Source organism: Setaria viridis, chromosome 7 (genome assembly GCF_005286985.2).
Source record: "Setaria viridis chromosome 7, Setaria_viridis_v4.0, whole genome shotgun sequence".
NCBI lineage: Eukaryota > Viridiplantae > Streptophyta > Magnoliopsida > Poales > Poaceae > Setaria > Setaria viridis.
The window spans coordinates 16,918,037-16,935,965 of record NC_048269.2 but is presented as its reverse complement, the minus strand read 5'-3'; the positions used below and the strand labels follow the sequence as shown (position 1 = coordinate 16,935,965).

General features: G+C 42.5%; 2 protein-coding genes across 9 annotated transcripts; both read right to left on the bottom strand.

Moving 5' to 3' along the window:
- Positions 1-802: 802 nt before the first annotated feature.
- On the bottom strand, positions 803-11,454 carry LOC117863748 (uncharacterized). 3 transcript variants are annotated; one of them, XM_034747578.2, is made up of 9 exons: positions 11,211-11,454; positions 10,779-10,931; positions 10,460-10,637; positions 9,916-10,180; positions 9,600-9,822; positions 9,357-9,507; positions 9,058-9,249; positions 5,687-6,742; positions 803-3,041 (listed from the first exon to the last, which is right to left on the bottom strand). In XM_034747578.2, the coding sequence occupies exons 3-9, from the start codon at positions 10,562-10,564 to the stop codon at positions 2,187-2,189; spliced, it is 2,847 nt and encodes a 948-aa protein (XP_034603469.1). In that variant the 5' UTR covers positions 10,565-10,637; positions 10,779-10,931; positions 11,211-11,454; the 3' UTR covers positions 803-2,186. The 3 variants fall into 3 exon arrangements, with proteins under 3 accessions (XP_034603469.1, XP_034603468.1, XP_034603470.1); XM_034747577.2 differs by having other exon boundaries at positions 10,460-10,634; XM_034747579.2 differs by having other exon boundaries at positions 10,460-10,593.
- A 4,137-nt stretch (positions 11,455-15,591) lies between these two features.
- Positions 15,592-17,894, bottom strand: LOC117863750 (uracil phosphoribosyltransferase). 6 transcript variants are annotated; one of them, XM_034747580.2, is made up of 9 exons: positions 17,593-17,894; positions 17,434-17,511; positions 17,234-17,315; positions 16,797-16,881; positions 16,599-16,660; positions 16,268-16,335; positions 16,111-16,173; positions 15,950-15,998; positions 15,592-15,851 (listed from the first exon to the last, which is right to left on the bottom strand). In XM_034747580.2, exons 1-8 carry the CDS (start codon positions 17,707-17,709, stop codon positions 15,960-15,962), a joined length of 594 nt encoding a protein of 197 aa, XP_034603471.1. In that variant the 5' UTR covers positions 17,710-17,894; the 3' UTR covers positions 15,592-15,851; positions 15,950-15,959. The 6 variants fall into 6 exon arrangements, with proteins under 6 accessions (XP_034603471.1, XP_034603472.1, XP_034603477.1 ...); XM_034747581.2 differs by having other exon boundaries at positions 16,797-16,845; XM_034747586.2 differs by lacking the exons at positions 15,592-15,851; positions 15,950-15,998; positions 16,111-16,173 and having other exon boundaries at positions 16,300-16,335; positions 16,599-16,704.
- Positions 17,895-17,929: the final 35 nt, after the last annotated feature.

Genomic DNA, 17,929 nt, shown 5'->3' with positions numbered 1-17,929 from the left:
TGGTTATAAAACTGCTTGCCCTGTTTATTTGACTGAAGGCTACTGTTGTATCAGCTCGAGGAGTAAGTAGCTCCTACCAATCTCGGTTGCTTCTTAGGACACGTTTGGCACAGCTCTGGAGCTGAACTCCAGCAACTCTAGCTAATTTTCCAACCAAACATCCTAGTTCTAAAACTTCATGAAGCTGCCAACTTCATGGAGCTGTAGTGTAAATGTGGATGAATTTTTGGAGCACCTCTTTTGCAGCTCCAAAACCACCCAATATGAACCTCCTCGTAACGATATGGAACTAGCGCGATGATTATTGTAACGACCTTATTTTATAACTATGAACTTACTTTGTAATTTTAGTTCTAAGCAAATGACATGTAATTTATTATTATTTTGGACTTCACTGCATGTACTTTCATTTCGTATTTGTGAGAATTAGTTCAAGTCATTTATTTTATCAAAGAACAATGTATTTTCGAACCAAGGGCAAGAATGACAATCTACTCTAAACTTTTCTTTTCTGGAACTGAGGACACCATCCCAGCCAATCAGACAGCTCCAACTCATATAGAACTGGCCCTTTTCTTGAACTGAAGGACACCCCAACTCATATGGAACTGGCCCAAAGTCACGTAGAGCTGGCTCCACCTGAAATTTTGAACAGGTTCTCTGGCACAAAGGACATCAATCTTATCGATCTGCAGTCCTCAGATTGGCCGCACAGCTCGAACCCCTCAGGGCCGGGCCTGACTGTGAGAGCTGAGAGACGTGAGAGAGGTGGGATGGCAAAGAAAATCCGGTGAGCGTCATGTGAGATCACACTGCAGTTCTCAATCATTAAAACCTGGAGGCAAGGGAGGTGGCGAAGCAATCTCCACTGATATAGAGGCAGCAAACAGCTAATCACCTTAAGATTTTTGACTGTGGAATCAGTAGCGTGGCCTATGTTCACCCATGACGACAACATTACTTCATCACTACGGCGTATAGACAACTCCAAGTTGTCGTGCATACTTCGTGGCGGGCGTCCTTTGAACCTCAATCTTGGGCAATCAATAATCGATACGTAACTGAGGCAGGGGAACACGGAGTTGACCGTGTTCCACACTTCCAGCCATTTCATACCATGTATGCGAAAGTGCTCGAGTCGAGGAAATGCTCTTGGTCCCCCGTACAGGTCCGCGCCAATCTCCTTAATGCTGTCCATTCCTCCGATGTCCAGATCCTCGAGGTTTGGTAACTGACCAAGTGGTGGTAGGCTGTTGCAATTGGGCAAGTCCCGCATCTCAAAAAATGTCAGATGAGGTAAATAAGCACCAAAGTGCATCACCCAGGATGGAAAGCTGACGCTATTATAACCATGTAGGCGGAACATTGAAATCCTGCGCGGTGGCTCTAGTTCCCTCAGAACTTCTGCGTCTTCCACTAATCTCTTTGCATCTCTAGTCCATTCTAATGCTAATTGTGTAATATGTGTCTTCTCTAAGGGCTTTATTGTACGTGCCTCTCCTGCCGACTTCACATTTTCAAGCCTACTTATCTTTAGCCAAGCAGGATTTCCATCCTCGTACTGAAAAACATAGCTGCTAGATTCACCATCACCAGTATGGGCCACAAAATGCGGTGGAATTCTTGAGCTGCTCGTGCATTGACTAGGCAGGGTGGACCTATCCAACTTCCAACATTCCATAGTATATAGAAACCTCAAGCTTTCAATTTCAGATATACTTGCCGGCAGCCTCTGCAGGCTACTGCAAAACGAAAGGTCCAGTGTATGTAACTTCCTCAGGTTAGCAAGAGTTTCAGGTATGCTATAAATGGTATCATTCTCACGAAGACTCAGGTACTCTAGATTGGTAAGATTACAGATCCACCCCAGGAGAGCATTTATTTTGTCTGGATGATAAGATACTTTTCCGATGCAGCAGCCTAAATTTAAATGTTGAAGTTCACTGAGATTACCAAAAGCGTCTTGTAGCCATTCCATGGCATCAAAACCGGAGCACTTGTATAAATCCAAATATTGGAGCTTGGTAAGCCCATTCAAAGCTCCTGGAAGACCTCGAACAGGATAACAGTATGATAAGTCAAGATGCACCAAGTTACAAAGATTCCCAAACGATGGTAGCAATTTTCCCATAAAACGGTGATGTGACAAGTTCAAATACTTGAGTTCAGTGAGGCTACCAAAAGCTTCAGGCGAGCTGATGCTGTTGATTGCCTGGGGACAGGTTTACATAGATATTACTTGAAGACAGGTTTAGATATTTGAGTTTGGTGAGTGAGCCCAGGTACTCTGGCATAGTAAGTTTTCTTCCAGAAAGGTATGAGCTGTCTGATAAGTTCAAGTATTGCAATTCTGTGAGGCTGCCAAATGCTCTTGGTAAGTCTCCAATACTTTCACAGTTTGATAAGTTCAAATGTTGCAGTTTTGTAAAGCTAGCCAGGCATTTTGATACTCCTGTGACATTTTTGCAATTTGCAAAATCCACATGCTCCAAACTTGTAAGATTACCAAATGATGCTGGCAGTGTTTTTATTCCCAAGCAACCTGATAAATCAAGATGCACCAGACCTTCCATTTCCCCAATCGACTCTGGTAGTTCTAGGATGTAACAAGATCCGCGAAGACTGAGATACATCAACTTCGAGAGCTTAGTGATGCATTCTGGAAGCATCTGTTCCCGGATCCTTGGAGCATTAAGATACCTCAACCTCTTCAGTAGACCAATAGAATCTGGCAACTTCTGTATCGAGCACTCGCTTAAATCCAACACTCGCAAGGACTCACCAAGTTCAAATGCAGCACCATGTACATCGATCCACTGACAGTTCAGAAAATGCAGTGCCCATAGCCTGTCAGGAAAAGTCGTCCATGACTCTAGTGGCTTGCTACTGTCATGGAGCAATGCATAGCGGCAGATGCTCCCCCCATCGTTGCCTTGTTTGCTCTGATATAGAATTCTGTCACCAAGGACTGAAACTGCCAAGTCATGCACCAGGTCGTGCATAGTGAAGAAGGTGTCATGTTCACCATACGTTCCATAAGTCTGCATCAAAAGTACATAGTGTAAGGTTCCTCAACACTACTTAAAATGTATAGCATTTAGTCTATTCGCACCGGCGCAAACAAGAACCGACACAAATAAAGATATAAACTTGCCGGTGTTGTTTCATGCCGGCAGTTTACTTAAACGCACCAATGCCAATACGCACCGACAGATATATTTCAATATTTTAGCCGGTTTGAAAATCAACCGATTAGAATAGTTATTTAATATAGCGGTTTGAATTTTGACCGATTGGGACGAATTTGAATGGTTACACGCGCGATAGTCGAGAGAGGAGTTGAAGAGGTATCTTTTGATGGCGGGGTGTGAAGTTGAGAGAGAAGAGTTGAACCACTGTGGTCTCTTTGACGATGGCGTGTGAAATCAAGAAATTCAAGCCCTTCATATCCTTCCACCCTGTATATTTAAAGGCCCAACCACTCCAAGTACCTGCACGATCTACTCACACTCCAAAAGTCTCTCTCTCCATCTCTGCATTTCTACTTACCCCTCTTTCAAGAAGATCAAAGCAATGGCGCGCCAAAGGATACCGCCACCAGCCTATCGCGGAGATGTTCATCTCCCGCCGCGTCCTGTAGCATTTTGACGTACCTCTGGGATGGTGATCAGGATCACGTCGTGGTTGCCAACGTGTTGAAGCATCACTTCGATCCTTTGGTCACCGCAAGCATGTGCATCAGCACGTGCCTGGGCACATACAAGGACTGGAAGATCACAAAGGACGATGACAATGGGGGAGCAGCCATCGCCGACACCTACATCACCTTACTTCCATTTTCTACGGACGTCAACAAACTGCATGGTCACGCCTGGTGTTTCTACAAGGAGTTCGTTGCTTTCACGCGGATGAAGAAACTCCGAATCCATGACAGTGACCATGAGTTAGCCGGACATCCTAGGCAGATGTATTGATCAGTTGTATTTAATTAAATTTTATATATGTACTTATTTGTAATGAACTGGTTGCAATTTATGTAAATAATTAATTTGCACGTATTCTATTTGCTTTACTTTTTTTCTTTTTATTACACAAACATGCCGGTGGAATTTAGCACCAGCACATATATTTGTATATTCTAGCCGGCTTAGAATTAAACCGATTAGAATAGTTATTTAATGTAGTGGTGTGAATTTTGACCGATACGAGTGTTAGTGGACAAAGAGGAATAACTCATCAGCTTCTCTCGGAGCGTGTGCAGTGTGAATTCATGAACCCGGAAGGTTGAAGGCTTTCATCTTGCACTGCAAGTTTGTTGCCGCATATATAGCTACTGCTGTGTACTCATCCAGCCTTAATCTTGGCACTTGCACTACTAGTTTGTTCATCTGCAGCATCATCAATCATCGCCATAGGTGTTGCCTATTATCAGCTTGTTCTTATGCCGATCATCTGCTCCATGTTTTTCTGATTTTATTATTGACCTTATGATGATCCAATGCTGCAGGAGAGGCAGAGAATGGCGGCGATGGCACCAGTTGAGGAGATGATTGTCTCTCGCCGCGTGCTCCAGTAGCTTCGGGTGTGGGATGGAGGTCAAAATCTCATCGTAATCGCCTACATGACAAGGAACCACTTCGAGCCCTTCATCACCTCAAGCGTCTGCGTTGCTCAGGTGATGGGGAACTACAATTGCAAGATAGTGCCCGATGATGATCATGGCCATGTCTTCTATGTCAAGCTTCCTTTGCCTGAGGACACGGCCAGGTTCCATGGCCACTCCTGGGTGTGGTGGAACGAGTATGAGATAATGAGATATTCCACCGCGTCAAGAAGCTTGTCACCAGTGAGGCCTAATCTCAGCTTCTTGAGGCTGGCCGTGCACATATGTTGTTATAGTTAATTTGATGTTAGTTTAAATTTCGTGCTGTGGATGTTGAAGAACCAAACAGGTACTAATATTTAGTGTTTGATAATATGAAAGAATCTAAAATTTGTATTTTTTTGGACCAACCAACAATAATATTGTCGTCTCGTAGATCAGCACCAGTAAGGATATGCTAATATTCTTACCGGTCCCTAAAAAACAACCGAAGCAATATAATCATATTCCTACCAGCGCTAAAACAAGGACGATGATATATTGAGTATCCGTGCTAGCTCCTTATAAGGGTCCGGTATCAATAACTATCCGTTCCACCTTTTTACTTGGCATGGACAAAGATCCTCATCCATGCCATTCTTGTAGTGCAGGCTCTAGAAACTGGTACGAATGATGGTTAAGCGCGGGCACAGATGATGGTCTTTGTAGTAGTGTGCCACGTGGTTCATCCACAATGTTTAAAATAAAAGGATCACATATACAGTGCTTTCACATTGAATTCTCAATTCAAAACAAAGTGATTCCACGTATTTTCCTCTTCCAGCACTGACTTCGAAGAGCAGGAAATGGCTAAAAGATGCATATGTAAAAGCTTCGCTGTGGTTTAAGCGTACTGTAATAAGGGGGAGTATTTATCGGAAACAAATGCTGTTCACATTTTGTTTTGCCAATCTGAACTCCTGCTACGTTGTTAGTTCATGTTGGCCTACTCTATTGTTAAAATGCGTATTACATAAGTTACATATCAATTGTTACAAGGAGATAACATGAAAAAGCCTGTAATAGTAGCCATAGATAACTCACCTTTGCTGATGTTGAATGTTGAAGGAAAGTCAGTCCCAGCAGGCGCACAATATACTTCTCACAGAGCTGCAAGGTGGACAATATTTTCGTAGGCATAATGAAACCTAGAGAAATCCATTGGTAGATTAGATCATATTTAACTATCCGGTGACCCTTTGGGAAGATTGCACAATAGGTAAAACATTTCTTCAAGAAGTCATCCATACTGAAAGCATAACTTAATTTCAAGGATGCAAGAACATGTTGCGGCAAAGAGGTATCCTCTGAAATAGTTTCATTCCAGATATCACTGTTTTTCACTGTGATCCATTCATCGTGTTTGATGGACCGCAACATGAATCCAAGAGTTTGAGCTGCTAAGGCCACACCTCCACACTTCTGGGCAATCTTTTTTCCTATATCCACCAAATTTTCATTTTCTTTGCCATGTACACCCTTCAAACCACTTTTCTCTTTAATTATATCCCAGCACATTTCATCTGTCAAGGACTCTATCTGATATGGTTCAATGTTTCTGCAAATTTTCTGGGCAATGTCTGCACTCCGTGTAGTTACTAAAACAATGACTGTTTTAATGCTATCACCACGATATAGCATATCCTTCAACTCCTCTATTTTAATTGGATTATCCTCCCAAAAATCATCTAAGACAATCAGAATTTCCTTACTTATTAGCTGCTCATTAGCTTGGTTCTCCTCCCCAGATAGCTGTGAATCTATAGATTTACCAATTTCCTTTAAGTCAAATCTCTGGGACACATAGACCCAGACGTGAGAGTAATATTTGAAATTTGTATGATTGTAAATTAGTTTCGCAAAGGTTGTCTTGCCAATTCCTCCAATACCATATATAGGAAGGATGACGATCTTCGCTGACTTGATGCTCTCAAGTAAAGAAGCCACTATTTTATTTTCCTCTTCGCCCCTGCCTACAATTAGATCTTCCCCAACATCAGTGATCACTTTATGTTCCTCTATCAGCTCCATCTTATTATGCCTTGTCGTCCCGCACACAGTTTTGTGTCCATTCTCGGGAGGCTGAAAAATCTGTCTCTCCTGTAATGTTGACAACAAACGAAGACCTGTTATATAGTCACATCGACAACAATGCAAAATAATCAGTCTGATAGCAGCATAACTGCTCATATTTTTTCCAAACACTGATGATTTACATCAGTGTAACCACAAGTAACTGCAAATAACCAATCGACGTCTACTATTGCTCTCACAAACCGTGCGAGAATATTAATACATGCTTTTCCAAACGGAAAATGAAAACTGCTCAGTTTGCACATGTAATGAGTGACCAAAACGTCCTCTCAAGTCTCAACCCCTGCACCTACTACACAGAACTGGGATGGAACTATGGAACCCGGCAGCCAAGGACGATGAATGGTTTGCCCAAGCGGCAACACTTGGTCACTGGTCAGACACATACATGGCTGGCCTTCCTTGCAAGGGCCGGAGCAACGATAACAAAGGGCAGTCACAGGACAACCAAGAAGACAGCTAGCAGGTGCCAGCAGGAAGTGCGTTGCCATGCATACTCGTGTGTACGGCCGCTGGCTGAGAGGTCTGCTTCCACCTTCAGTCGACGACCCGTCATGGTTCCACGCACGGGGCCTGCTCTAGTATCTCCCAAGGCGTTGCGAGCCATGCGTAACTGACTTTATAATTTATCGAAAAAATATCATTACTATAGAAAGGAAAAAGTGTATTTTTCATCCCTCAAGTATTGGAAAAGTGAGACATTCACCCCTCATGCTCCATTTGGTGCAAATCAACCCCTTAACTAATTAAACCATGCATTTATCATCCACACCTTAGTTTAACAATGGTTTAGTGATATCTAATGGCGTGTGGTTTATGCCACATAATCGTCCAAGTAATCCCTGCTTAGTAATGTAATATGTTGAGTCGAAGATATAAATGCCCCCCAAAAAATAAATCCTCTAAATTGTCTATCCCATAATTGTAACAGAAAAATTAACGAAACTGGTTCGACAACTATTATAGCGATTGACTCAACATTAGATGTGGCTAAGCAGTAGTTAGTAAGATGATTACATGGCCTAAACCGGTGTTATATAACACTAAACCAATTTTAAACTAAGGTGGGGATGATAAATGCACATGTTGATTTGCATAAATAAAATATGAGGGATGAATGCCACACTTTTACAATACTTGAGGGATGAAAAATATACCTTTTCCCAATCGAAATCATTTTTTCATACTCCCTTTCACCGCCTGTTTAAATCAAACATGTGGTGATGAGTTTTCATCACCGGTTCATAAATAGATGAGCAAGATGCCTTGAAATTGCATTTGCTAAAAGAGAGCGGTGCATATGGATTCTTACATGTATGTGTGTGTGAGTGATAATATAATATTGGCTGATTTTTTGTGCATTAGTATTATTTATTTTTCATATATTTAGTTAATGCATAAATGAACCATGTTATGAACACAACATTTACATTGCATATCCATATATTTTTTATTTATTAGTGCACGTCTGTTTTTTATTAGAACACAACATGCATGTAAAATGCATAGGAAAGTTCTTTTACAAGGCTACTCAATCCATTGTATCATATCACGCTCTCCAACAATGCCATGTTGTATGAAGAAAGAATGGCACAGCCTTTGCAATGTGCGATATCATGGTGTTGTTAAGAAATCGATTAACTATTGTATGGATTGTCCATTGGTTTCGAACAGTGATCTGGTGAAAACTACTACATCATTTTTTATTTGTTCTATTTTTCTCTTGTTTAATTACTAGTCACATCAACAGAGGGGCTTATGTGGCACACGCTTAATACCCATTATACAAACCCATTGGAAGTAGCCTAAACTTGTACTCCCTTCAAATCACATTGCACAAGTTACAACAAAATTAATCATATTTCACAAGTTACAACAAAAGTCAATTGATAATTACTTGTGGGGTTATGCATGTTCAATTTCAAGAATACTTGTATTTAAGGATAAATTTTGGACACTTTAAATTCTTATATTCAATTAGTTGCATTCCTATCAAATTTAAGGTACTGTTTGTGTAATATTTAAATTATATTAGTTTTTATATACCCCTTTTTAATGCAGTATTGGCTGGAAAATGTCTCAATAGGTAAATAAAAAATTATTAGAACAAACTATTAAGTCATGGTGCTGATATTTTCACATTGCAACCAACTTTCAAAATATTGCCCACTAAAACATTTGCCATGGCAAAACAAATTGTAGTCATAAAAATAATATACCGCTACAATTTGTCAGTTTTCACGTATAAATTAGTTTATATATTTCACTATATGCCTTTACAACAAAATTCTCACATAAAAGAAAGCTATGGTATTGATTACCTCATAATTATTAGTTTCTGTCTCATTTAACATATTGATGATCTTGACAATATGAGGCCTTTTTTGGCTATCTTTCTCCAAGCAGTTCAATAATGCTATTTTAGTGCATGTCTCTACTTGGCGGCACCATGCTGATTCAAGTAAGGAATCGATACTGCTTGTCTGCCATCTCTTCCTCCAGTTTCCTTTGACCTGAGAAATTGGGCTGTCAAGATGGGCTCTAGCACAATCCAAATTTGAATATGACATATCATCTTATTAAAATTTTGATCTTATTCGAAAGAAACGTCATTTCTCACCTGATCAATAAATTCTTCCGAAGGCATGTATTGGCATTTGGGGTAGCCTTCTGGTCCTGACACTATCTTTATTATTATGACACCCAAGCTGAATATGTCGAACTTTTCTGAGATTTCTCCTTTGTCGATGAATTCTGGTGGCTGGAATCCACTGCAATGCATCACATGCGAAGAATTCAATTGTAATACATGAACAATTCTGTGATTAGAAAAAGATGTATTCACATGATGCACTCGACTTACGGTGTTCCTAAAGGACTTTTTGTTGTCCTTGTTAGATCATCACCAAAGATCTTGGATAAACCAAAGTCCGCAATCTTTGGCACCATGTCCTGATCTAGTAATATGTTGTCAGGTTTTAGGTCTAGGTGTAGAAGAGATTCTGTCTGATGAATATATCTTAAACCTTCACATGTTCCTTTAATAATTTTGTACCGTGTATGCCAGTCAAGTCTGGAAGACTCATCTGCAGTAGCAAACAGAAGGATTGTCAATCAACTGAATGGAAACATGCAGGAACATTTCTTTCCATGTCAATGAAAATGGAGAAGAAGCATACCAGAAAGATGATTTTTAAGGCTCCCATTGTGCATATACTCAAAGCAGAGTGCCCCATGTATCTCCTCAATACGCACTATTATTCCATTGCATTCGCTACGTGTTGTCTCTATATCATAGCAATAACCAAGAAATTGTACAATATTTTCATGCTTGACCTTCATGAGGTTATAAAACTCGTTTTGAAACTGCTTGAAGTCAAGATCTGGATTACTGCCACGACGAAGTATCTTTACAGCAACATCCACTCCATGTTTAGTCACTCCCTGTAAGAGAAACGTGATATCCACTCAATAATGTAAGTTCAGCATATTTATACATACTGATTTTTAAATTATATTTGATAAGCAGAAAAATATAACAATCGTCCTGGCTTTGTTTTGCTTGTTATTGCATAGTATTACCACATTTGATAAGGTGCGGCAAAAAGTTTAGCAGTAAGTATGTATGTCGCCCACTTTGCATAGCAATATCTAGTGAGGCAGAAAGGTATGCTGTCTCAATGTCTCAGATCAGATTTATTCACAAGCAGGCCCAGACCATACCTTGTAAACTATTCCAAATCCTCCTGCCCCAACTATCCGCTCCTCCGAGAAATCATCTGTAATTTCTCGTAAATCCTGAAACGTTAGCTCCACTGGTTCTTCCATACTTGTGCCCTGTAGCTTGTTCTTTTGTGCTGGTACAAATTAATGAGCAAATGAGGAGAGATATGCTGATCTGCTGGGAAAACAGAAGAATAGCATTCTATCAACATGTTACCACATACGGATCAGATGAAGAGAAGCTTATTACCAGTAAGCACCCCCCCCCCCCCCCCCAAGAGTGAGTAGGGGTACAATAGGCGCAAGATTAAGGTCGTACCTGAAACGAGAAGCAGCACTGGTGACAGATCGTGTGCAGTGAACAAGTTTGCACGCGAGCGCGTCCTAGCGAGCCATGACGGGCCCACCAATCAGAGAAAACAACGGTAACTCCTCTTCCTTCTCTCTCACTTCCGTCTTTGATATTACTACCCTGCCATAAAAAAGTAAACTAGTGTGCGTGAATCCATGTACAACCCAGAGATGATGCCATCTTTATAGCTCTACATAAGCAAATCAACATGAACACTGATTAATGAAGAGGGAGAAGGGAATCGTCGTCTGGTGAGACGACGGCATGCCGCATGCAGGCGCTCCTGCTCCGAGAAGCAATATGCATCCTCTCGTCCCGGCAACAGCGCTGCCTGATCTGTGATCTACTGCGGCTATGCTTCTTTTGGCGGGGAAAATCAGCAAAGGCGGAGTAGCCTACCGCTGCGTGCTCGTCGTGGGCGCTGGCCGCTTGCTCCGCGCCACCAGCCCGCCGGCCCGCCGCGCCTCCCGATGCCCAAGCCACGCCGGACGCTGCCGCCACCGCGCTACGCTGCTCAAGCCGAGCCGCGCTGGCTGCCGGACACCGTGCCGCCCATGACGATCCGCTGGAACCTGCCGGAGTGCCTCGCCGCTGGCAGCATCGCCAGATCGAGAGATCGAGGAGAGAGAGAGAGAGAGTTTCGATACGAGTAGTCAACGGGAGAGATGAGGAAGTTCGACAAAATATCTTTGCCATTTTACAAAATAAGCGTTAGTAGAGTTAGAAATCACGGGGAGTTCTTGTAGTAAGGAAAAAGGGCATAAATAAAAACAAAAAGTTACGTTGCAGCCCTTCTGAATAAGGTGTACTCTCTCAATGGTATACACAATGTATTTCGTCAAATAAGCAACAATATGGTATACAAAGATCATGATTCTACTTGATCATCATGATTTATGGATCTATGCATGAATTAAATAGTTTACAGACCACAAATTACTGTCGGCCTGTTCGCTTCAGCTTATTCAGTCGGCTTATCAGCCACCAAACAGTGTTTTCCTCTCATAACAAATCAGCCGTTTCAGCTTTTCAGCCGGCTTATAAGCTGGAGCGAACAGGTCCTGTGTAAACTATCTTTTATTGTCTGTGTGTGACGTGGTAAATATTCGCAGGCAGTGATCTTCTATACCGTTGTACATGTCCTAACAAGAGCTAATACACTTATAGAGATCTGTGCCGCCTTTTTGGAGAGAATCTTGTTAATGATCGATAATAGCTTGGCCTGCCCCAACTTCCAACTTGAACCATCATGCACCCGGATTAAAATTATTTCATCTCTCTGCATATGCATGCTCGTATAAGACCTTCTCCAATGGTTGAGTTAATGCACAAGCTCTAAACATATCCACCTCAAGATAGCAAAGATATTACTTCTCCAATGATCTATCTTATAGCACATTGTTCAAAACATATGAGATCCCACAATCTCTTTCACATTAATAAAACATGAAGTCCAATTCTTTCTATGAGCTATCTCTTGAAGAAGAGATGACACACTTTCTCTCCTCACATTCTCTCTCTTCCATGGAAGCAAAATGATAAGGTGGATTTCTATGAGCTAACTTATATAGTATTGTTGAAGAAGGCCTAAGAGTACACATCCATCGATGAAGCCATTGGCACCTCAATATCAATGAGCTTGCTGCCTACTACTAACAGAAAATAATAAATTCTTTAGGACAAGCATAGAGTGCGAAACTTGTATTGTAGTCCGTAGGGGGCAAGCTTACAACCACACCTTCCCTAAACATTAACGCTTTTGCTTGGTTCTCACGTCCAGATCAGACTTTGACCATGAGGATATCGAAACAAGGTCATTGTAGATTCCATGACCCTTTTGAGTATTTACCATTGAGAGCATGAGAGCACAAAACAATGTTGTTGCAGACCTTGAGTCTTTTAACTATACAGCACATATGCATGAGTTTGACGAATCCAATACAAGCATAATCTCTCCTTATGATTCGTGGTGCCGTCGGCGCGCAGGCAGGCTGGCCACACCAGTAAAAACAATTCCCGCCGTCCGATCGCGATCCGACGGCTAGCTACCCAGCAGCGGGCGCGGATATTTTTTGTTTAAGCCCTCGTGTTTCTAGGAAATCAAACCCGAGGTCCTAGATCTACGTGTCCTCATCGCACTGGAAGTAGGGACGGATTCGGATCGAATACGCATGGAATCGAATTCGGATAGCACTATTTACCATATTTTAATTTGAATTTGGATATGAATCATATCATATACGAATACAAAACGAATAGTTCGAATCTAAATTCACATTCGGATACTTACTCAACTTGGAAGTTGGAACATAGCGTCATATCGAGTATCAATTTGTTTTTTCGATGGTTTTATAAAATTATGAGGATAGCACACAATAGATAGCTTATTAAAAATAATATATTTATTAATAAATATTTCAATTATTAAATATATATCAAATGAATATCATTTAAATAAATAATTCCATAAATATATAAATTATTTAATAAGAAAATAACTACAGTAATACATATAAATATAATTTATTCATGAAATAAAATAGGATAATGTATTTAAAATTAATATGATTAGCCACATTAAAATTAGCTAAACATTATCATTATTCACTATATATCACTAGTAATATTAGACTAACATAATTAGTCATTTGTCAAATAGATAACCTTTTAATACTTGAAATGGTGTACACAATTACTTTATTAGTAATATTAAAGTTAACATCATTTATCATCAGTAATTAGTCATAGAAATAAGTTTTAGATGATTTCATGGGGGTACTTTACTCTTCGCGGATACGGATAGTGTTGGATATTTCACATTTTTATCGAATACGAATCTTTAATCGGATAGAGAAAAATATTGAAATCGAATTCGGATATATCCATTTGACATTCATATTAAAATTGAATACGTATTTACGGATATCCATATTAACATTTTAGACAGATACGATTCATATTAAAATCAAATACGTATTTACGGATATCCATATTAACATTTTAGACAGGAATACGAATAATTCGAATTTCCATACATCCTTATAGCCTCTCGAGCTCTTCCGTTTCTTCTCCACTGCGAAAGAATCTCCACCGGATACATCGCCACGGCCGCTGCAGCGGGCGCTGTGCGGGGTGAGGCGGCGGTCGCCGCGGGTGTGCCGCATGCCGCTTGCCCCCCGTGCCTGCCCCTGTGCAGGCCGCCTTCCCTTGCCGTCCCGTTTGCCGCGCCGAGTCAGGGCAGCTCGCGCCCACACCCACGCCGGGCCCGATCGCCTCGTCCCGCCGCCCCGCTGGTCGCCCGCCACCGGTAGCTCCTCCTCCATCTCTCCTCTTCTCCCCTCTCTCTCATCCCCACGAGGCCCAGATCCAGCGCCGCGTCGGGCTGGGCTGACGCCGGCGGCACGGATTCAGCGCAAGGCTGCCTCCAGGCCGTGGCGCAGCACGTCCTCGCGCGCGACGGCGGCGGACGACGTGCGGGGCGGGTGGGGCCAGGGTGCGGCTGCGGCAAAGCGGCGCGGGGCAGCGGCCCTGGCGTAGGCGGGAGGCCGGGATGCTGCCGCGGCCACCGGATCCGCGTGTGGCGTGCCGGGGCGCGTCCGCGGCCAGCGTGGCTCGGGGATGGGTCGCATCCTCACGTCCCCGCGCCGTCCTTCCCGTCACCGGTCTGCTGGTTGCCGACGCTCGCGAGTGACCTCATCGCCTCGAGCCCAGCCTCCTCGACCAGTCCGCACCCGCAGGTCGCCGCCTCCATGTTCTTGTCCGTCTCGTCCTCCTGCCATCGCTACCCTCCAGCTACGGCAACAGGGGGGCAGCCGCGAACTGCGTCAAGGTTGTGTTCAGGCAAGATGCCGAGCAACGCCAATGCTCGGTTTTGGTGTGTGCCATGAGGAGCTTTGTTCTCCGCCAAGCAAACAGGGAGCACCATCCTTCAATCTCCCATGAGATTTTTGTCGTTTCTCCATTTCTTTTTTTTTCGCGTCGGTTTATTTTTCCCTTTAGATTTTCAGTTCCAAGATCCTCATCTGGACAATTTCTAGCCCTTGTTCACTTCCTACCAAACTCCCAACTTTGGCACTATGCAAAAAGAAGATTCCCCATCACATCAAACTTGCGGTACATGCATGAAGTACTAAATGTAGACGAAATCAAAAACTAATTGCACAGTTTTATTGTACTTTGCGAGACGAATCTTTTGAGCCTAATTAGTCAATATTTGGACAATAATTCACATATACAAACGAAATGCTACAGTGTTGCTACAGTAATTTGGCACCTCCCAAATTCGCAAAGTAAACAAGGGCCTACTTCCTTTAAGCGCCTAACACGAAAAAGGCACGGCCAATCATTGCACACTCGTACGCAACTTTATCTCGCGGCTACTTTTCTTATCACCTTCATTCAACTGACGACTGTATTGATAGTCTGATATACATAGCAGGATACTAAGGTCTCGACTTCTCATAAAATGGCTTCGGCTTCGGCTCCTTCGGTAGAGTGCTTTTTTAGTGAAGCTGAAGCCATTTTGCAAAACGTTTAGTAAAATGGCTTCTCAATGGCAATATATGTAATTTTATGATCACTTAATGCTTGGAGAGAGAGAAGCCGGTGAAGCCACTTTTTTCGGCTTCTTCTCTCTAGTGTAAGCCGTTTTGCGGCTTCTCCCTGGCTTTGGTGGTGAAGCCGTTTTGAAATTGGCCCTTTGGTAGGGCTTCACCAAAAGCTGTTGGAGAAGCACTTTGAGAAGCCTACCAAATGGGACCTAATTTTTGCTTTTTGCATATGATAGCAACAATTTATTTAAATTCTCCCACTGTGAGCATCTCATATCATTTGCGGTGCCATGCCACAAAGTCAAGCTGGTGCCTTTTACAACGAGCAGATGCCCTTCTCAGGCTACCCCCATGGCTACATTCTTGCTCTGCTTCAATTCTGAATAAGCCAGCCAGGCGCCCAGGCCCAGCTGCATCTCTCGAGCTCTAGATCATTAGCTAGGTCCCATAGCTTCGGTCTCCAGCATCTCCAAGGCCTGGGATCATGGACCTGAAGCATCAACACCCAAAGACATAAATCTGCGAGTCAGCATTTGATTAGAATTTAGTTCCATATACGAATATATCTGTGCGATATCTCGAAGCTACCCTTTCTCATTCAGGACATGATCAACCTGCAGCGACATACACGTGAATCCTGAGAAAAAAAATAGTAGCTCCAAGGTTAGCTTAATTTGAGGCAATACTGGAAGCAGTGCCAGTAAGCAATGTTGGGATGTAGTACTGGTGTTTTTGTATTGGTAACGTACCCTGGGAACTGGGAATAATTGCCTGAGGTTTTCGATGGCAGGAGGGCAAGTGATTGCGGATATCTGAAATGGCAAGGATGGCTTATGTCGTATTCTGATACTCCTATACATTTGGCAAAGGGAAGGATTTACTAGTTGGTTGAATGAATGAACTCACAACTGCTATCTGCTCGATGTTAGCTCCATGATCCTCGATCAGGTTGATTGCTGCCGCCATTGTTCCACCTGATGTACAGGTGAGATATCATTCAGAGGAGGTCACCAACTCTACCATTGTCACAAGACAATAGCACTCTGATCTCATTGCTAGTATCCACCAGAGCTGATATATACTAATAGCATAAGAAATAGAAATTTGCAATTCTTTTTTTCTGAAGTTAATCTCTATGGATGTAGGAATAAGGTAAAAATGAACTATTATTAACGTAACAAGAGAGAAAAGTTCTAGCATTGTGCAATGCTGCGATAAGGAAGATAAAAAACTATACCGGTTGCAAGCATTGGATCCATGAGGAAGATGTGGCATCCACCTGGGAATTTGGCAGGCAGCCTGCGTCCATGTAAGGGGAAACAAAAGGCATAAATGAATGACTCCTACAACAGTTGAGCATCAAAACTTGATTTTTCAGGGACAGATGTTACAAGTAGTGTTGCATGGAAATTAAAGCATTTTGGTAGTCACCTACTTGTTCAGGTAAATTGCTGGCAGCAGCGTTTCCTCATTCCTGCTCATCCCTTCATTAATATAAATTAAAACAAGATGAGTCTTCCCTAAAAAAAATAGGATGAGTCAACAAGATACTACTCCATTAGTAAATAATGATACAGGAAGATGAAAACGTATGAACTTTATTTGCTTGTAAAGAGGAGATCGAAATAAGTAAGGTACATCTTAATGTAAATTTTTGACGACTGAAAAAGACCAGAACTTTGGATTTAGCATTACTGTGTCTGCAACTCTGCACGACTGCATCTGCTGATCGTGGCGGTTTTGAAGGATGCTCTGAGGTCTAAGCAAAACACATGCAGGATCATACACGAAATTTGACTAGCTACTTGGATACTACAATGGATGATTTGGCATTGGCAAAAAAAAATAAAGAACAGAAAAAATCTTGCTGACCTGGATGAAAAATCCTTGCGGACGGCAGAATGGATGTCACTTGCTCTGCGAAAGCGAGGCCTGCTCGGAGGATAGGGACAATCTGATGAAACAGAAGAGAAGCATGGATGGTGGATCGAGTTAGGCCAAATAGATATGGTATGACTACGAAAGCTGAAATGCCATGGAGGAGGATCAAAGAAACACGGGGGGTTGCGGACCATGATAGGCTGTGCGTCATCGATGGATTGGACCGCCGCAGGGCCGAGGGGCGTCTGCACCTCCCTTGCCGCAGTTGGCTGCCAAGAGACAAATTCAATTACAGGTTTTAGTATTTTAGAATGTGACTATGTCCACATGTAAATTCAGCAACAATTTACCAGGCAATCTCTTGTGGCTTCGTAGGCGAAGAACAAGCAGGCAACCAGGTAGGTAGATAGACTCGCACGTGATGCTCTCAGCTCAACCAACCAAATCCTGCTGTTCTCCGATTGCATTTACCCTGCAAACAAAAACATGCACAGCTCGAAGCACCAGGCCCGCAGAGGAGAATGAAGAAGCAGCCCAACCAACACCAGAAACCGTCGGACCACAACACACTGGGCTGAAGGCTCCGATCGCGGTGTACCCATACCCATTCTGGGCTGGGCTGTTGTTCTTTCCTTTGAACCCGTCAAGCAACCCAAAAAAAAGCCCCGCTGCTAATTAATCTGGCCG

Excerpts from the sequence above, each read along its gene's own strand:
- LOC117863748 (XM_034747578.2), bottom strand. The coding sequence starts at position 10,564 with ATGGAAGAACCAGTGGAGCTAACGTTTCAGGATTTACGAGAAATTACA. Across the intron at positions 9,508-9,599 it reads AAAAGTCCTTTAGGAACACC|TGGATTCCAGCCACCAGAAT; the intron begins GTAAGTCGAGTG and ends GATGCATTGCAG. Across the intron at positions 3,042-5,686 it reads AACATTCAACATCAGCAAAG|ACTTATGGAACGTATGGTGA; the intron begins GTGAGTTATCTA and ends CTTTTGATGCAG.
- LOC117863750 (XM_034747580.2), bottom strand. The coding sequence starts at position 17,709 with ATGCAATCGGAGAACAGCAGGATTTGGTTGGTTGAGCTGAGAGCATCA. Across the intron at positions 16,661-16,796 it reads CCAGCAATTTACCTGAACAA|GCTGCCTGCCAAATTCCCAG; the intron begins GTAGGTGACTAC and ends ACATGGACGCAG. Across the intron at positions 15,999-16,110 it reads AATTATTCCCAGTTCCCAGG|GATTCACGTGTATGTCGCTG; the intron begins GTACGTTACCAA and ends TTTTTTTCTCAG.